This window comes from Chiloscyllium plagiosum, unplaced genomic scaffold (genome assembly GCF_037043375.1).
Source record: "Chiloscyllium plagiosum isolate Xiang-an unplaced genomic scaffold, Cpla_swu_hap1 HiC_scaffold_19, whole genome shotgun sequence".
Lineage (NCBI taxonomy): Eukaryota > Metazoa > Chordata > Chondrichthyes > Orectolobiformes > Hemiscylliidae > Chiloscyllium > Chiloscyllium plagiosum.
Genome location: NW_028270157.1, coordinates 41,329,686 through 41,350,521, shown reverse-complemented (window position 1 = coordinate 41,350,521; position 20,836 = coordinate 41,329,686). Strand labels below are relative to the sequence as shown.

General features: G+C 40.0%; 1 protein-coding gene across 2 annotated transcripts in view; it reads left to right on the top strand.

Annotated features, from left to right (window-relative positions):
* cecr2 (CECR2 histone acetyl-lysine reader) overlaps nt 1-20,836 on the top strand; it is a 144,942-nt gene that overhangs the window by 58,971 nt on the left and 65,135 nt on the right. For both annotated transcript variants that reach the window (XM_043709444.2, XM_043709441.2), the window contains exons 3-5: nt 15,195-15,378; nt 16,419-16,555; nt 17,887-18,006. In XM_043709444.2, coding sequence (XP_043565379.2) covers nt 15,195-15,378; nt 16,419-16,555; nt 17,887-18,006 — 441 coding nt within the window. The remainder of the gene's footprint in view (nt 1-15,194; nt 15,379-16,418; nt 16,556-17,886; nt 18,007-20,836) is intronic.

The window sequence follows — 20,836 nt, the reverse complement described above, 5'->3', positions numbered from 1 at the left end:
ATGGTAGTGCACATACAGGACATGAAAAGGAGGATCTACACATGTCCCCATCCTGCGTGATGAGACAACATAGCACATCAGTGCAACATATAAAGATGAAGCATTTTCAAGCATCTTCAACTGAAAATGTTGATTGGATGTTCCACTTTGGCCTCATTCTGAGGATTACAGTTACCAGACTTCAGAAAATTTAACTGCACATGATATCATGAAACAGCTGTTGGCACCAGATATGGCAAATAGTGTGGATTCTCATTCTCCACAATTATTGACAAACCCTAGGTAAGCAGTACAGTACAGCTTGGCTACATCACTGACACCTGCCCAGTAGTTATACAGATACTGTTCACAAAATGTAGGGCAAATCCAATCCAGCCTTTTACTACCTTATTAGTCTTCTCTTGATTGTCGGCACAGTACTGGAAGGTGTAGTCATTATTTCAGTCAAGTGGCATTTGTTCACTAATGTTCAGTTTATATTCTATCAAGGGTACTCGGCTCCTGATTTTGCACAGTCCTGATCCAGGCGTGAAGAAAAGAATTGAACACCATGGGATGCAACAGTCACTTTGACACAAGTCTGTAGCATCAAGGAGCCGTGATAAAATTTAAATGTTTAGGAATCTGGGGAAACTATCCACATATTGCAGTCATACCTAGGACGGAGAAAGCGGAGTGTAGTTGTTGGAGGCCAATCACCACAGTCCTAGGACATCACTGTCGGAGTTCCTCAGGATACTGTCCCAAATTCCAACCATCTTCAGCTGCTTCATCAAGCCCTTTCCACCATTACAAGGTCAGAACTGATGACTGATACTATTTGCAACTCTTCAGATACTGAAGGAGTCCATGATGGTACACAATGAGACCTGGGCCACATGGATTGACAAGTTACATCTGTGCCTCACAAGTGTCAAGTACTGACCATTCCCAACAAGAAAGAATTTTACTACCTTCGTTTCGATGGCATTACTTTGGCTGAAACCCCTACTATCAATATCCTGTTGGGTTATTATTGACCAGAAATTGAATTGGACCAGCTAAATAAATACTACAGCTACAAGAATATGTCAGAAGCAGGTCTGTCTACAATGCACAACTCAGGAGCGTTATGGAGTATTCTCCACTTATTTGAGTGAGTACACCACCAATAACACTCAAGAATATCAATGCCATACATGACCAAAGCAGCTCATTTGATTAGCTGCCTGTGCACTCACTCAAAACTCCCTCCACCCTTCCTGCACAGTGTCAGTAGCATGTATTACAGAGGAATCTCAATTATTCGAAGAACACAGGTGGGGAGTATTTCGTTCAGTTAATCGAATGCCAGATAATCAACTGCCGGACAATATAGTTAGCCAAGCATTGGGACTTTGCAATCTTGTTTGAATAATGTGAAATTCAGTTAATCGAATGCCAGATAATCGAGGTTCCTTTGTACATGCAAAATGAAACTTATCAAGACTCTCTGAACAGCATCTTCCAAATCCAGGACCACCACACCTACAAGGATAAGGGCATCAGTCTCATGAGAACAACACAAAAGTTTCCCTCCAATGTCACACACAATCATGACTTGCAATGATATTGCTGTTCCTTCACTAGTCAAAATTTGCTTGGTCAAAATCCTGGGACTGCCATCCCAACAGCACTGTGGTTGTACCTGCACCAGATAGACTGTGGCAGTTCAACAAGGGAGCTCACTACCACCCATCTCAAGTGTATTTGGGATGTGCAAAAATTGCTAGTCTGGATAGTAACATCCACATCATATGAATTCATACAAAAAAAGCTAAGTGGCAAATATGTTTACATAACTCCATCTGAAGCATTGCTATCTCACATTTTTACAGAGTGTTATAACAACCAGAAAGGAATCTTGGAAATAGAAGAAATACCAACAAGATTGGACTGTATTACCCTTCAACATCACTCCACCATTCATTAAGCTATTGACTAACCTTCTCCTTGCTATCCTCTTTTATCCCATGTCCCTTGATTCCCTTATGGTCAAAACATTGAGTGTGAAATAAACAAAATACTGGAGAAACGCAACACATCTGGAAGTATCTGTGGAGACAGAAGCAGTTAATGTTTCAAGTCCGCTGTGCTGTTCTTAGGTTCGAGCTCTCTGTGTTTAAGCAGGCTTCGAGCTCTCTGTTTAAATGGGCTCGGGTTCTCTGTGTTTAAGTGAGTTCGAGCCCCCATGAGGAATAAAGTGAGAAAGGGGTTCCCATGATGGCGATATTTGAGGCTCTGCAAGGCTTTGCTCTGGGGGAAGAGAATGACTTGGATTGTGGCGACATGTGGTCCACTGCGAGGGCTTTCTCTTTTTACAAGTGTACTTTCAGTGAGAGGATACAAAAAACAAGAAACGCTGAAATTAAGGCTGTACTAATACTCAGGTTGAGAAAGGAAAGTTTCAATGTAGATTGTGCCATGCTGAGAGTGTTTGATGTTTAAAAATTTAGTTTGTTAAAATACTGGTTCAGAAAATTTTTTTAAGTAACTGTTTTGCCTTGTTTGAATCAGGATCTCAATTCGATGTGTTTTGTGGGCTATGTAGTGGAGCAGATTTTGTTTTTACATTGAAATTGTACAACATTATGTCCTTTTTAAAATTATCAAACTTATAACCTTTAAAACAAATTGAGTGCCTTGAGCCCCTGATTTGTTTGAAATTCTACAATGCCTGTTTAAAAAGAGAATTGGGTCAGTGGTCATGCTTTAGCCAGATGAGAGTATTATATTAAAATATCTTTGCTGCTGTGTTTTTAATGCAGAGTGTTCACAAAAAGAAGAGTGCTTTTAAGTTTGATGTTTTGTTAAGATTTTCTCAAGAATATTAAATCTTCAGGTTGAGCTGCTTAGATTCTTTCAATTATTGTTAAGACTTCATTGGTCCCCTTCATATCACAAATTCAAAGAATGTTGTTCTCTACCAAAATTGCCGCTGTAATTTCGACTGTTTTATTTGGGAAATTTCATTTGGAGAAAAGATTTTAAAATATTCAGCATTTGTTTCCCATCAATATTTAAGATTTAAATCTGAACTGAAACTGCCTCTTCAATTGCTAAAGCACAGGAAACATTTTGTTGTTTTCTTGCTGTTCCAGACTTTTGAAATACTTTTCCTGACAACTTTCACATTAGCCAAGTATCAATTTGTTAAAGGAAAATAATTTTTGAATAACCTGAATGGAATCCCCCAAGGGTTTGATTCTAGGACCATTGATTATTGTTTATAATGGACTGAATTGCTTAGGCAGTACAATTTAGAAGTTTATGATTGTATAGAACTTGATAATGTCATAAATAGTGAACAGAGTAACAGACTTCAAGAATTCAAAGAATGTTGAACTAGGCAGACACAATTTAGTGTCGTTAAATGTGTGACAGACATTGTAAGGAGGGAATGAGAGAGGAAATGCAAAGATAACTTTCAGCAGCTAACATCTCTCTAGAGTTTCTGAATTCACAGATAAAGCACACCATTTGGACCACCACCCACCCCTCCACAACCTGATCCAAGGGATTCAATCAGCTCCCCAGTCATGGGCATAAAAAGTGAAGAAGTTAATTGCAATGAAGAGGAGATCGGTACGCTTTTTGTCAGTGGCCTTCCTACAGACATTAAACCACATGAGCTTTACCTTGTCTTTCAAGCATTTAAGGGATATGAAGGTTCACTGATCAAGCTAAAATCAAAACAGCCAGTTGGCTTTGTTACATTTAACAGCAGAGCAGGAGCAAAAGCAGCAAAGAATGCTGCATTCATCTAGTCTGCAGTTGCAACTGCTGCACTGCATGCTCAGCTGCACTGGTATCCTCCATCTGAAGTATCTCCAGAAGAATAGAAGTCTCATCAGTTTTGTGAAATATTTAACTGCCCTTATCCAAGAATTTAGATTTCTCCGAGGAGTTCTATGCAAAGACAGACTGAATTTTGTTTTCAGGTTGGACTTTATGAAGGAGATTTTGGAGAACTGGCTCATTTCCACTCTACTTGGAGGGGATGGAGTGGTCACTGGGACTGTTGATTTAAGAACTTTACTGGTGAATTTTTTTTCCACATGGGAGGATTCTGCAAATTCTAATTACAGTAACGAACTAGTAATTTTTGTTGTTATAATCATTGTATGCTGTGTGTCATAACTCGCTTAAAATACTGGCTGTCAGAGTCTTAGGAAAGCTAGTAATGCCATTGGTTATCATGAAATGATAAAAGGAGGGAATGAGAATATGTACGAGCTATAAGCAGGCAGGGAAAGAGTTAAGTTCTGAGTTTTGTGAAATGAGGTTCAGCTGAGCATGAATCAGATCAGATAAGAACTTACAGTTAACAAAGGGGTGTTGGGTTAACAAGGTAGAAATGCATTCATTGTGTAGAGCCATTTTACAATATTGCAAACATTCGGTAAACAAATCAGTTTAACAAGGTGAAAAGTATTCATTATGTGAAGTCAGGTATTCATTGTGTAACAACAGATGGCTTAATCTTTACTATTGATACTCGTTGATTGTAATGGTCACCCAATTAATGTGTATGTTGCCTTATCTGGATGCTACTCCCTGTAAAATGACTACATAGTTAATTGAGAAACTGCAGTTCCAGGGAAGACCGAGAACTCATGTCTCTGTGTACATGGGCAATCGTTTTCTCTCCCTCCAAGGCCCAGAATAAAAATGAAGGAGATAAAAGCATACTGTGTCTCTGAGCGTTTTGCTTCGACTGAAGGGGGGAAGCAAGACGACATAGGGAATTCCAAGGATTCACAACAGTTTTGAGTTTAAAAAAACTTCAACTTAGAATCAAAGTGAATAATTTTGCAGTCCCTCTCATTATACTACTAGCTATAACTCTGTTACTGGCTCACTTAATCTGTCTCTTTGCTCGTGGTGTTCTCACAACCTACATATCCATTTGGCTTTATATCGGCAGCAGACTAAACAAAGAGGCAGAGAGTAATGTATTAAGTCATTGATACAGCTGACTTAATCCACTAGTCACAGCAGGCCAATTTGATAATTTGTCCTGTTTATGCCTATTCCTTGCTGCTTGCCCATTAGCCCACAGATTACCAATCCTCCAGCTATGTAAATATATTACCAGCAAATCCATGAGTTTTTTTTTGGTGTTTTAACATGTTGCTTGGAACTTTTTCTAGTACCATAGCCCAGACCTACCAGTTCCCTTTTATCTATCCTAACTAGCTACCGAGCCAAATTCTCAAAAAAAAGAATAACTTTGTCAAACAGTGTTTCCCTTTATTGAACCAGTTTGTCTTTGTCTGATTAGTCTAGGATTTTCTAAATGCATTGCTAAAACTTCCTTTCATGAATTCTAGCAAGTCATTCAGAAATTATGCAAAGTCCAGACAGCAGGAGAAAAAGACCCTATTTTTGAAAGAAAAACTACATTTATCTTTTTCAGTTCATTTTAAAAATGGTCTCTTGCCAGATTTTCACATGGCCGCTGTTAAATGTAGAATAGGCAAGTTGATTGCTGCCAGAAAATTTCCAGGACAAATTACCAGAACAAATGTGATGTCATCACCTCCTGGAATGTGATGCTCCTTACATCGAAAGAACATTCCAGCCAAGCCAACACAAAAGAACAATAGCAATTGAAATGTTGTAAGGAGTATCACCATGAACTTTGCAAGTTCTGACAAATGAGACCAATGATACATGGTACAACTTGACTTGGTGTAAATATTTGCAGTTATCTGCTGCAAAATCCAATGGTTTCCTGGGAGTGAATGTGAAAATTTACCTTGTTAGCAGAGTGTCTCAAAGCAAAATCCATGTCACATGATTGAAGGTGATGGTTTGTTGATTATTGTTGTCAGTCTGTTTGTAGCATCAGAAAAGTAAAAACCTCCAAGCTTGGGGAAACCTCCCACCTGTGGTCTCAATACCTCCAAATTTCATTTCTGAAAAGAAACCTGTGCTTCACCAGGAAAGTGAACCAATTCCCAGATTAAGCTACCACACTTTCACCAGGAATTTAACTGCGTCTGAGTCTACCCCCCCCCCCCCCCCCACTCCAACCTCTCACCCTCACAACGCGCAGCCCTCCAATCCCTCTGCTGCAATCCCAACCTCACCATCAAGCCAGCAGATAAAGGGGGCGCAGTGATAGTCTGGCGCACTGACCTCTACACCGCTGAAGCCAAACGCCAACTCAAGGACACCTCTTCCTACTGCCCCCTCGACCATGACTCCACCCCCCATCACCAAACCATCATCTCCCAGACCATACAGAACCTCATCACCTCAGGAGATCTCCCCACAGCTTCCAACCTCATAGTCCGGGAACCCCGCACTGCCAGGTTCTACCTCCTTCCCAAGATCCACAAGCCTGACCACCCTGGCCGACCCATTGTCTCAGCATGCTCCTGCCCCACTGAACTCATCTCTACCTACCTCGACACTGTTCTATCCCCCCCTAGTCCAGGAACTCACCACATACGTTTAAGACACTACCCAAGCCCTCAACCTCCTCCAAGACGTCCGTTTCCCTGACCCCCAACGCCTCATCTTCACCATGGGTATCCAATCCCTCTACACCTCCATCCACCATGACCAGGGCCTCCAACCCCTCCATTTTTTCCCCTCCCGATGTCCCCAACTGTACCCTTCAACCGACACTCTCATTCGTTTGGCTGAACTGGTCCTCACCCCTTAACAATTTCTCCTTCGAATCCTCCCACTTCCTCCAGACCAAAGGGGTAGCCATGGGCACATGTATGGGCCCCAGCTATGCCTGTCTCTTTGTTGGCTACGTAGAACAGTCAATCTTCCGTAATTACACCGGCACCACTCCCCACCTCTTCCTCCGCTACATTGATGACTGCATTGGCGCCACCTCGTGCTCCCGCGAGGAGGTTGAGCAATTCATCAACTTCACCAACACATTCCACCCTGACCTTAAATTTACCTGGACCATCTCTGACACCTCCCTCCCCTTCCTGGACCTCTCCATCTCCATTAATGATGACCGACTTGACACTTACATTTTTTACAAACCCACCGACTCCCACAGCTACCTGGATTACATCTCTTCCCACCCTACCTCTTGCAAAAATGCCATCCCATATTCCCAATTCCTCCGCCTCCGCCGTATCTGCTTCCAGGAGGACCAGTTCCACCCAGTACACACCAGATGGCCTCCTTCTTTAGAGACCGCAATTTCCCTTCCCACGTGGTTAAAGATACCCTCCAATGCATGTCGTCCACATCCCGCACCTCCACCCTCAGACCCCACCCCTCCAACCGTAACAAGGACAGAACACCCCTGGTGCTCACCTTCCACCCTACCAACCTTCGCATAAACCAAATCATCCGCTGACATTTCTGCCACCTCCAAAACTACCCCACCACCCCTTTTCCCTCCCCACCCCTTTTTGCCTTCCGCAAAGACCGTTCCCTCAGTGACTACCTGGTCAGGTCCACGCCCCCCTACAACCCACCCTCCCATCCTGGCACCTTCCCCTGCCACCGCAGAAATTGTAAAACCTGCACCCACACGTCCTCTCTCACCTCCATCCAAGGCCCTAAAGGAGCCTTCCACATCCATCAAAGTTTTACCTACACATCCACTAATATCATTTATTGTATCCGTTGCTCCCGATGCGGTCTCCTCTACATTGGGGAGACTGGACACCTCCTAGCAGAGCACTTTAGGGAACATCTCCGGGACACCCGCACCAATCAACCACACCGCCCTGTGGCCCAATATTTCAACTCCTCCTCCCACTCTGCTGAGGACATGGAGGTCCTGGGCCTCCTTCACCGCCGCTCCCTCACCACCAGACACCTGGAGGAAGAACGCCTCATCTTCCGCCTCGGAACACTTCAACCCCAGGGCATCAATGTGGACTTCAACAGTTTCCTCATTTCCCCTTCCCCTACCTCACCCAGTTCCAAACTTCCAGCTCAGCACTGTCCCCATGACTTGTCCTACTTGCCTATCTTCTTTTCCACCTATCCACTCCACCCTCCTCCCTGACCTATCACCTTCATCCCCTCCCCCACTCACCTATTGTACGCTATGCTACTTTCTCCCCAACCCCACCCTCCTCTAGCTTATCTCTCCACTCTTCAGGCTCTCTGCCTTTGTTCCTGATGAAGGGCTTTTGCCCGAAATGTCGATTTTACTGCTCCTCGGATGCTGCCTGAACTGCTGTGCTCTTCCAGCACCACTAATCCAGAATCTGGTTTCCAGCATCTGCAGTCATTGTTTTTACCTTCTGAAAAGGGGTCTTGTGTGCGCTGTCAGAATTTCAACTGGACATTGGATTCTCTAATTCACATAAACTAATTCTGTGATCTTTGATTTCTATGTAATTTATAACTTCTCTCCTTTCCATTCTCCTTTCTTTTTTGGATACATGTGGGTTTGAAATTATGGCGTGCACTATTCCCCTGGTTTTGATGCAGGAATAAACCGTACTTAATATTAAAAAATGAAAATATAAAGTTTCCATTGGTAATTTAAAATTGGAATTCACAAACCAGATTTGGGGAAATGTACCACAGTTATGATCAGTAAAAATAATTTGATTCACCTCTCACATTTTTTTGTCCATTAGCTTTGTGTTAGGCTAACTTGGCCTGTAGTTCTGTTTTCTCTCGCCTGCCTTTCTTGAATAGTAGAGTAACTTTTTCTAGCTTCCATTCTGCTCTCACCATTTTAAAGTCTAGGGATTTTAGAAAATAATGGTCAGCACATGCACTATCTTTGCAACCATCTTTTTTGGAACCCTATAATAGAGGCCACCTAGTCCTGGGACTTAATTAGATTTAAGTCCCTTAAGGTTTTTTTTCATACAAAATGACCACAAATTTCCTCGCTCTTTTTGACCTCCGAAGTTATCCGATAAGTCCAGTGTAGAACTTTTGCTGTGAAGAAAATTGCAAAACATTTGCTTGACGGCTCTGCTATTTCCCCATCATAATTTCTCCTGTCTGTGCTTCTAAGACACTAATATTTACTTCAACTTGGTCGTAAATTAATATATACATAGAAGCATTTATAATCCATTTTCATATTTCTGGATACTTTGCCATAATGGTCCCCCTTCTTTGTGACCTGCAGTTGGTTCTTAAAACTTTACCAAGCAATGTTATAAGCGTCTTTTAAACTGATGCTAAATTTTACATTTCTCTTCAATTTGTAGACAGCTTGTCCTTCAGTGTAATTTACTTTTATTGAACATTTTGTATTGTTTCCTTAAATATTTGCCATTTTATTTATTGTCTTAACTTTTCATCTATTTACCCAATGTGATAATCCATGTACTTTGGGGGGAGGAAAAAAGTCATCTTTATATAAAGTGGTCCTTTAAGTTCAAAGCAGAAGTAAGCTAATTCTGGGATGAAGTGTGTTTGGATTCCACGTTATGAGGACATCAGTACAGTTAGTAAGTTTGCAGATGATACCAAAATTGGAGGTGTAGTGGACAGCAAAGAAGGTTCCCTCAGATTACAACAGGATCTTGACCAGATGGGCCAATGGGCTGAGAAGTGGCAAATGGAGTTTAATTCAGATGAATGCGAGGTGCTGCATTTTGGGAAAGCAAATCTTAGCAGGACTTATACACTTAATGGTAAGGTTCTAGGGAGTGTTGCTGAACAAATAGACCTTGGAATGTAGGTTCATAGCTCCTTGAAAGTGGAGTCGCAGGTAGATAGGATAGTGAAGAAGGCGTTTGGTATGCTTTCCTTTATTGGTCAGAGTATTGAGTACAGGAGTTGGGAGGTCATGTTGCAGCGGTAGAGGACATTGGTTAGGCCACTGTTGGAATATTGCGTGCAATTCTGGTCTCCTTCCTGTCGGAAAGATGTTGTGAAACTTCAAAGGCTTCAGAAAAGATTTACAAGGACGTTGCCAGGGTTAGAGGATTTGAGCTACAGGGAGAGGCTGAACAGGCTGGGGCTGTTTTCCCTGGAGCGTTGGAGGCTGAGGGGTGACCTTATAGAGGTTTACAAAATTATGAAGGGCATGGATAGGGTAAACAGGCAAAGTCTTTTCCCTGGGTTGAGGAGTCCAGAACTAGAGGGCATATGTTTATGGTGAGAGGGGAAAGATATAAAAGAGACCTAAGGGGCGACCTTTTCATACAGAGAGTATGGAATGAGCTGCCAGAGGAAGTGGTGGAGGCTGGTACAATTGCAACATTTAAGAGGCATTTGAATGGGTATATGAATAGGAAGGGTTTGGAGGGATATGGGCCGGGTGCTGACAGGTGGGACTAGATTGGGTTGGGATATCTGGTCAGCATGGACGTGTTGGATCGAAGGGTCTGTTTCCATGCTGTACATCTCTATGACTCTATCAGTTCTGAATTTAAACTCTGGTTGCGTTTGCTATGGAGATAATAGCTAATTGGGGAGATGTCAAGTTTCTGACTTCTCTTTGGCTTCTTGTCAGAACACCAACATTCATGTGATGGAAAGCAAGTAAAATTCCTTATCAATACATCAATGTTCTGTTTGGCAGTAAAAAAGATAAATCTTCAGAAGCTCTTGAAGCTTCACATGAGGGAGCTAAAAAGGACTGAATCTTGAAAATGCTTTGCACAGATCAGGGAATCTAAAGCTTTTAGTGTTTGTGTCAGAGGACAAGAATGTGAATAAGGTGAGTCATTTGGTCAAGTGAAAAAGAACTCACTTTAAAAAAAAACCTTGCCATCAGGGTTATCATGACCTGAGTGAGACACGGTTTGTGGACATGCATCTGGTAAATGTTAGTCATGACTGAGAGCCTTGGTAAGAATATGGCTGCTGGTGAAAGTAACTTGAGGTACAATCCATTGAGTAGGAAAAGTGAGCGGTCATGTCTACCAAAGGCTGAATTAGAAAGAATGAGAGATTGTACTTTGTGCTGCACCTGTGCTTGAAATTGAGGCATCTCTTTGCATCAGCTATCTGAAATGAAATACCATTTGTCTGTTGATTTATACTTAATTATATGTTGATGTTGAGTTTGATTGTTATAGTAAAAGTTTTAAAGTGGCATTTTTCCATCAATTTCTTTCTTCAGAGTTACTTGTGATCCTTGTCTTATCAGACTATTGGTCCCCCCCTCCAGAGACAATAACATCACTCAACCTTAGTCAGCTCTCCCTTCATACCTATACAATTGTCTTTGTATAACTTTGAGATTTTTGCTTATGGTGGGAGTATTGTGATCACTATATCCGAGTGGATCTTTTGCTATAAAATTACTAATGTACATCCTGACCTTTAGTGACATCACGCAGATGTGTAGTGTTAGTTTCTTTGCCTCGACACTAACATCCAGCTCCACCTCAGCACCACCCATCTCACTGTTGCTAAATTATCAGACTGCTGACCTGGTATGCTGTACTGAATGAGCAAAAATAAAAGTACAGAATCTTTCCTTAATAGTGAGATTCATCTCCAGGTTTCCTTAAATTTAATTTAGAGGTTAACATGCAGATTCAACAAGCAATGGTATGTTGATTTTTCTAACAGTTTAACACACACACTCAGGTTTAGAATTATGAAAATGTTTGGAGAGGCCGCACCTGGAATACTGAATGTGATTTTGGTCTCCTAACTCAAAGCAACATCTGCTTGTGTTGTGAATGTCTAGTTTATAATTCGTGTGTTTTGGTATATATTTTTTAGTTTTTGGAATTAAAGTTTAGCTGTAGAAAATTGGATAAATGCAGTTAAATCAACTTGGGAGTCTATTGCACTTGGTTTGAGGCTATGTAACTTTGAAGATCATAGTTAGAAAGGTAAAATCATAAAACAGAAGGTGGGTTTACTTAACTGAAGAATTGGAGATGTGATGTCAACGCTGCTTGTAAAGAAATACAGTTCAGAGAGATCTCTTTGTTTTGGGAGATAGAGCTAAATTAGGTTACCAACATTCATCATGTCAAAGAAGCAATTGTAAATCAATTTCAAATTGTTAGTTAACGTGAAGGTTGGGTTGTGGACAGCCCAGCACATGCTAAAAATCACACAAGTTATAGTTCAACAGGTTTATTTGGAAGCACTAGCTTTCAGACTGCTGATCCTTCATTAGATAGCTGTGGAGCAGAATCATAAGACACAGAACGTATAGCAAAAGATTACAGTGTAATGCAATTGAAATGATATATTGAAAAGATTGTAACCTAGAACTACTATTAAGTCACATTCTTGAGATAACTTCAAGTTTTATTTAAAAAAAAGTGACATCTCAGCTCAGACAATGCATTAAAGGTGTGAGCTTAGAGTCTGTATCCCAATCTTGGTCAGACTGGTTCTATTTCCAAAGTAGGAATTTATAAAATATTATGTGGATTGACTGCCTGTGGATTGTGTGTTTTTTGAGCAAAATAGAATGTATTTGCAGATATAATTCTGCGAATGCAAATCCACCCCATAGACGTATATGTCTGTGTGTGTGCAGACGAGAGACTGTATAAGTCTGTTTGTGTGTGTGTGTGTGTGTGTGTGTGTGTGTGTGTGTGTGTGTGTGTGTGTGTGTGTGTGTGTGTGTGTGTGAGAGAGAGAGAGAGACGAGAGAGTGTGAGAGAGTATTTAGTGTAGTGGGGTCCCCTGTAGTGTGACATGAACCCAACGTCCTGGTTGAGGCCACCCTCATGGGTTCTGAACTTCGCTATCAGCCTCTGCTCAGCCACTGTGCATTGTTACATATCCTGAAGTCCGTCTTGGAGGATAGTCACTCGAGGCAGAATGTCCCTGACTGTTGAAGTGTTCCACAACTGGGAGGGAACATCCCTGTCTGGTGATTGTTGCGCGGTGTCCATTCATCCGTTGTCATAATGTCTGTTTAGTCTCAGCAATGTACCATGGCTTGAGGTATCCTTGCATGCAGCGTATGAGATACACAACATTGGCCAAATCACATGGATACCTGCTAGGTAACTTGGTAGGTGGTGTCCCCACGCGTATTCCCCACTACATTGCCATGGAAATAATTGGAGTTTCATAAATTTCCCTAGTCTCAGTTTATCCCTGAATTACAGTCAGTTCTGCTATAATGTGTCTTCTGTTAAGACAAATTAGCTGTAACGTGATTGCTGAATAGGTAATGCTGTTTCTAAAATGCAAACTTGTAAAACATGTGGCTATAATGCCATTAGTTCGCCAACTCTGTGTTATTCGTATCTCAAGATTTTTATTTAGTGTGGGGTTACACAGGAACATGACTATCGCGTTATAGAAGAAATAACTGTAGGTATTGTTTGGTGAGTTTACAGCTCACTTACAGATGTTAAGCCAAACCAAATCACTATTAAATAGACCTGAGCTGCAAGTAGAGCAAAAAAAACAGTAAATATCACGTTGCACCATTGACCAAGGAGAAGTTTTCTGGAAAAGCACAGCAGGTCAGGCAGCATCAGAAGAGCAGGAAAATCGACATTTCGGATGAAGGGGTTTTGCCCGAAACATCAATTTTCCTGCTCCTCCGATGCTGCGTTACCTGCTGTGCTTTTCCAGCACCACTCTACTCTTGAAGGAGCAGCACTCCAAAAGCTAGTACTTCCAAATAAACCTGTTGGGCTATAACCTGGTGTTGTGTGATTTTTAACATTGTTTTATCAGTAAGTTAAAAATCTCACAACACCAGGTTATAGTCCAACAGGTTTAATTAGAAGCACTAGCTTTCGGAGCACAGCTCCTTCATCACAACCACCTGATGAAGAAGTGGTGCTCCGAAAGCTATTGCCTCAAATTAAACCTTTTGGACTATAACCTGATGTTGTATGATTTTTAACTTTGTACACCCCAGTTCAACACCAGCATCTCCAAATCATGACTTTTATCAGTAAGATCTGTTCCAGTAGTTCTTTTTTCCATGTATCTAATTTTCTTTTAAAATAATAAACTCTGCCTTAGCAGTTTTATGGCACTCTTTTTGGATGCGAAGTACTTTGGGGGTAATGCTGAGTGCCATGATGTGGCATTTTGCAATTGCTAGTTTGTTCTTACTTTACCTCCAGGTGATAAGGAAAGAGCTATTTACATTCCATTGTCATGTCGAGACTTCTTGTAGCCTGTCTGTCTGTGGCTGACATCTCAAGCTGAGCAAATTGTGTAGAATGACACCTAAAACAGCAGAGTCCACACAAGCTTCTCAGCAACAATGCATCTGAAGTGACACCTTTGAATACTAATTTAATGTAAATTGTCTGCAACTTGCAAACAGTAGCTCTCTGTGACTGATTTTAACCCTGTGTAACTTGCTTCAACTTTGTAAGTACTATTTTCAATATTAAATTTTAAAAATCCATAGAGATGTGTTACCTGTTGTGTTGGGTACTTTGGTTTAACATTTTGAGAAAGCATGGCCTAAGATAAGTGGTTTTCTTGTAGTTGAATTCAAATCTAGAAGCCTAACAAGCCTTTAATGCGTCTGCAATGAAATGCCATGAAGTTTGCAAGTATAAAATGTCAACAGTACTCCAGCCACATCTAACACAAAAGAGTTTGCTTATCATTGTCAGAGCAGCTGAATGTGCATTTCAGAGATGCCAGCTATTCTGTGCCTTTCAGAGAGAAATAATATGGCTTTAGACTCCACTGCCATACTTGTGTTTTGTAGTTTTCCATTGTGTGCTATATCCATGATGTTGTAAAGTATGTTGTTAACTGTATCTGCTGAAAAGCCTTTTGCAGCAAATAACGGGATTTTTAAAATGAAATTATATTTTACAGAAAATGCTGCACAAATAAGATCCTTTGAATTTTTTTTTGTCTTTGAAGTGCACAACAGGAAACCTCTCCTACAAATATGTGTATGTGAATACTCTAAGCTTTCTGTCCATTTATTTAAATGTAACTTTCCAGTAAATACAATTCCAGAAATTCAATACAGAATTCAAATAAACCTCTTTATCCAAAGAGTAATGAGAATGTTGAACTCCCTATCACAGGCAGTAGTTCAAGCAAATAATATGAATGTGTTTAAAGACAAGCTATTGAGGGAGAAGAGGAAAGGTAGTTACATTGGTAGATTTAAATAAAGATATATGGGAGGAGGCTCAATCAGAGCATGAACATCACAGTAACTTGGTTGGGTCTGTTAGCTGTGCCATGTATAATGTGCCTGTGTATGGGTCATAATGTGTTATGTAATCCTGGCGAGTGCTTGTTTTTGCCACCAAAACAAAAATGGAAAATTTATTTTTTACCCCCAGACCTGACAGTTGTGACATGTACTTGGAAGACATTATAAAACACCGATGGGAACTTGAAGAAGGGAGACCGAACCCACTGAAAAATACCAAGTTCAAAGAATTACCCATTCGTTTACGTGTTGAGCTGTTGCACAGGTTATGCGACTACAGATTAGATGCAGATGATGTGTTTGATCTTTTAAAGGTACAATTTCAAGGGGAGGGATGGTGTTTGTTTCGCACTAACTACTTACAGAAACGATTTTCTCCTGTTTATCTAATTTTCTCATTCTCCAAAGTAATTCATTCCTGCAAATAGCCCCATAGCCCCAATAATTCTTCACCCAAGAAAGCACTGTTACTTTATAAGCACAGATTTTAAGCATTAGCAGATTATTTACAATTGCCCAAAAATCACAACTTCTTAAAGTTCAACACTATTGCAAAAGCAAGAACTTCCTGTAAAAATCACATCCGCACATATACACTTTTATATCTGACAAAATTCCCCATCAATCTACCAGGCAATTTATTAAAGCTGGATCTGGGACAGCCTTGTTATTTTCTTTGATCCAAAAGTTTTCAGATCAGAATACTTTCCACCCTACCTCTCAACTTTATTTTATCACTTCTAAAAGCATTGAATTTGATAGCAACAACTCTGAAGGAGGTCATTTGACTAGTTCACCCCCAGCAGCTTTCTGACAAACCTAGCCACTTAGTTGAATTTCATTTCTTTATTCTGTTCTGATATACATTCACTTTGCTGTTAGTTATTGCTATGGATTCTGCTAACACTGTTGTTTTTGGTACAGCATTCCATGTCTTCAAGCGACTCCTTTGAAGTACCATCTTAAATTTATATCTGGTAGCTACAGTGGAGATGACATTCCTTTATTTAATGAAATCCTCCCATGATTTTGAGCACTTTGACTAATCTTTTATTCACTTCGAATGAAATGAAAAGTGCTGGAGTTCATACAAGTTAATATCTTTCTTCTGGTTATCAACTTGGTAAACAGTTTTACTATTTGATCTATTCTCCATCTGATTCTTGTGGATGATATGGCTGTTATAATTTTCCTGTGATGCCTGGTAGTTCCGAACTTATGTTCCAAAATCTGAAATCATCTGTTGCCTTTATAATATGGTTGGTTTATCAATGCACTGGGACATCATATTGTGCACAGTTTAGAATTTTGAAGTGTGTGGCATATTTTTAACTTGGCTTTATCTGTTTGTCAGGGTCTGGATGCTGATAATTTACGAGTGGAACCTTTAGGAGAAGATGCTATTGGAGCAACCTATTGGTATTTCTATGGCACTCGTCTATATAAAGAGGGACCATCTTTCATACTGGAGAAAAATCAAGTTGAAGAAATGTAATAATTAATTAGTACTTTTGTTTACATAAGTTAATCCAGGTGTTTGTTTTCATGTATAATTTTTCATTTGTTTAAAACTTGTGCTGTTTCTAAGGCTGGGCTTTGGTGAACCTGTCAAGGATATTCTAATTACTCTTCTTCAAGAATTGACAATGTAACATCAGCCACCTTAAGTCCTCTGCTGTCATCCTTACCCATTCTGACATGTTTCCCCTGAATTTGCTGCTCTCTGTTCTCTTGGGTCTAACCCTGACTTTATCAAGCCTATTGACTTGGGTGGTGCTATTGTTGTCTGGCATTTCAACTTTCGCTTTGCAAAGACTGAACCTCAATCCCATGACTCTTTCTCCGTTTTATTGATGATTGTATCTACTCCTTGCTGTCTGGATTCTAAAACATTTGTCAATCTTGCATCCCATTTCCACCCATATCTCACCTTTACCTGGTATATTTCTGACTCATCCCTTCCTTGCTTTCTTTGTTACCATTTCTTGGGATAGCTAATCACTGATATTTCTTACATACCCATCAACTCTCACAATTACCTTAACTGCACTTCCTTACTCCCTGCTTCCTATAAGAACTCACTCCATTCCTCCCAGTTTCCCAGCCTCTCTTGCATCTGTTACAACAATACCACCTTCCACAGGGGTACTTCCAACATGTTTTCCCTTTTCCACATGCAAGGGCTCCCAACCAATGCCTAATCTTGGGTCCCTTGTCAATTCAAAAATACTATCTTACTCTCATATTAGACTTTATCTGAGGTTTGCTGGAGTGCTCCAGCAAAGCCCAACGTAAGCTAGAAGAAAAGCACCTTACTGTCCACTTACGCACTTGAACCCAACAACTTTAACCACAAGCTCTAGTTTCCATTTCAATCAACTACAACCTACTGTTTTGTTTATATGGACTTGCTCTTGGTAGAACTAGCCTTTTTTCTGCTAATAATACCTACTTTTCATCGACATCTCTCCTCTACTCTTGGTCACACTGTTTGCCTTTTGGCCCAGGGCACCATTAACATTTGGTCCACTTCCTCATTCTCCCTTTTTCTACAGCATAACATTCGCTAAGAATATATTTTGTTTATAAATGTTCAAAAATAAATTAATTTGCAAAAAAGATAGTCCAAATGTGACATGGAAACAAAGTTTACACAACGAAGATAATATCAGGAGGAATTGTGCATGTATTTTTCTATAATTGATGTAAGCAAATCAAAAATTTCTTACATTAGGGTTACACCAATCATGCATTCTATTTTGAATGGATAGTTAATAGCTGTGTTGATGACACCATTCCATTGAAGTTTTTTAATTTTACAGTGAAAATGGAAAACTAAATACCTGTAGTTCCAATTATAAACTTACCAACTTGAAACTTAAAAAGAGAGGCCGACCATCAAAACGGAAAAAACTGGAAGATAATTATTTTACAACAATGAGGTGAGTTGTTTCACATTTACTGTAAATAGCACATTTACTTAATGGCTTGGAGTGTAGCTGATTCAATAGTCTCAGCCTCATTCTATTAATGTGCATCATAGAAAAATATTGTCAAATCAGCCCTCTGAGTTGTCAAATCAGAATTATAACTTGTCTCTAGCTTAAGAAAATAAAAATAAAACACCAATGGAAAAGTGAAAGGCATTCTGACGTTAGCGATTCCAAATAAATCTACTAAATATGGTGAAATGCTGATGAACACCCACAACTGAAAGTTGTGCCTGCATGGTCAAAAATTCATTAAATGTGTTTTGCACTAAAATTGTTACAAGAACTAGAAATGATGCACAAAAAGTCACAGTTCTTCCTTTCTGCTGAAAAAAGTACAATGCCTGAAATGGATAAAATAGTTAAAATAGTTACTACAACAGCAGCAGCAAATTTCAGTTTTAAGATTGAAATGCATGCATCTTCTAATTTAATATAAATTGCAAATAATTCAGGGTGGCACTGTGGCTCAGTGATTAGCACTGCTGCCTCACAGAACCTGGGACCTGAGTTCAATTCCAATCTCGGGCGACTGTCTGTGTGGAGTTTGCACATTCTCCCTGTGTTTGTGTGGGTTTCCTCCGGGTGCTCCGGTTTCCTCCCACAATCCAAAGATATGCAGGTTAGGGTGAATTGGTCATCGTAAATTGCCCGTAGTGTTCAGAGATGTGTAGGTTAGATGCATTACTCAGGGGAAATGTAGGATAATAGGATGGGGAATGGGTCTAGGTGTGTTACTCTTCAAAGGGTCAGTGTGGGTTTGTTGGGCTGAAGGGCCTTTTTCCACGCTGTAGTGATTCTAGGATTCTCACCCCAAGACCACCCTAACATGGCACCTTGTGAGAAAACTGGCGATATAGCAATATTATATTGGTTATGTCAAAATAGTTATACACCACATTATCCTAGGTGTCGCTTACCAGAAGGTATCATGGCTCTTAAAAAAGGTAGGAGAAAGTGAGGACTGCAGATGCTGGAGATCAGAACTTAAAAATGTGTTGCTGGAAAAGCACAGCAGGTCAGGCAGCATCCAAGGAGAAGGAGAATCGACGTTTCGAGCATAAACCTGAAGCATGATTCGTGCATGATTCCTGAAGAAGGGCTTATGCCCGAAACGTCGATTCTCCATCTCCTTGGATGCTGCCTGACCTGCTGCGCTTTTCCAGCAACACATTTTTAAGCTCTTAAAAAAGATATCAAATCAAAAATTATGTTTTAAGTAAAATTCGATAACCACTGAAAGTAAATAGTTACATTGCAAGTGAAGTAGGATTTCTAATATTATACAGTATCTAATAGCACAAAGGCAATTCAGTCCAATGGACCTATGTTGATATGCTCCACGTAAGCCTCTTCTAATCCTGTATTCATCTAGCTTCCCCACTGCATGCATCTATGTTGTTAGCCTCAACTACTCAACATTCTAACTACTGAGTAAAATGGTTTCTCCTAAATTTTCCATTAGATGTCATAGTGATCATCTTATATATATGACCGTTAGTTCAGTTCTTGCTGGCAAGTGAGGAAAAAATATTATTCTTCTATGAACTCTTTCCACAATACAGGAATCTCAATTATCTGGCATTCGATTATTTGAATATTGGATTATCAGGCAAGATCGCAATGTTTCAATGCTCAGCTAAACTATGTTATGCAGCATTCGATTATCCAGAATTAATTAACCAAATGAAATACTCCCTATCCGTGTCCTTCAGATAATCGAGGTTTCTCTGTATTAAAGATCACTACCAGGTCATCCCTCAAGTCTCCCTTTCTCTAGAGGAAAGAGCCCCAGGCTTTTCAAACTTCCCTGACAGACTAAATCTTTTAGTCTGACATCATTATCGACGTAAATAAACCACTTGGGCTATAAACTAGTGTTGTGTGATTTTTAACATCATTATAGTGATTTGTGTATTTGTAATCTGAGATCGTTCTGCCCCCTACCTGATTTTAGACACTTACTTTCAGGAAATCTTTGACCGTATTATTTTTTCTACCAAAATATACCAAACGCAATTATTTATGCTGAAGTTCATATACCAATTGCATGCTGATTTGTCAACTTGTTAATGGCTTGATGTATGTTGTTGCTGTCCTCCTTTGTATGGAGTACACCCCTAATGATTGCTCAATGTTTAGCACCATTCACAAAAACTCCAATTGTGAAGTAACCTGTGCTGATTTGCAGAAAGACCTGGACAACATCCTGGCCTTAAAAAATTGTCATAAAATAAATGACCAAATATTTTGTTTGGTTCTACGAAACCTGTATTTACTAGAGTTTTGAAAAATGAGAGGGAATCTGATTGATCTGATTTAGCAGAGCTAAAAAGACTAAATGCTGGGAGGATGTTTACCCTGACTTGGGGTATCTAGAACTAGAAGTCCAAGTTTCAGCAAACAGGGTTGGCCATTTAGGGCTGAGATGAAGAAACATTTCTTGACTCAGGGTGGTCAACCTCTGGAATTTGTTATCACAGAAGGCTGCAGAAGCTGAGTCAGTGGATATGCTTAAGAAAGAGATTGATAAATGTTTAGATATCAAAAAATGTTGAGAGAAATTGAGAATATTTCATTGAGATAGAAGATTGGCCATGACCATATTGAATGCTCGATCAGGCTCGAAGGGCCAGATGACCTACTCCTACTCTTTGTTTTGATTACTAATGTTAGTTCAGGAAAAGAATTATCAACAATACTAGAAGAACTCATTCCTTTGGTCCTCCTTTAAACTTGACTTTGGATCCTTTAAGTACATTTGATAGAGCAGAAGAGGATT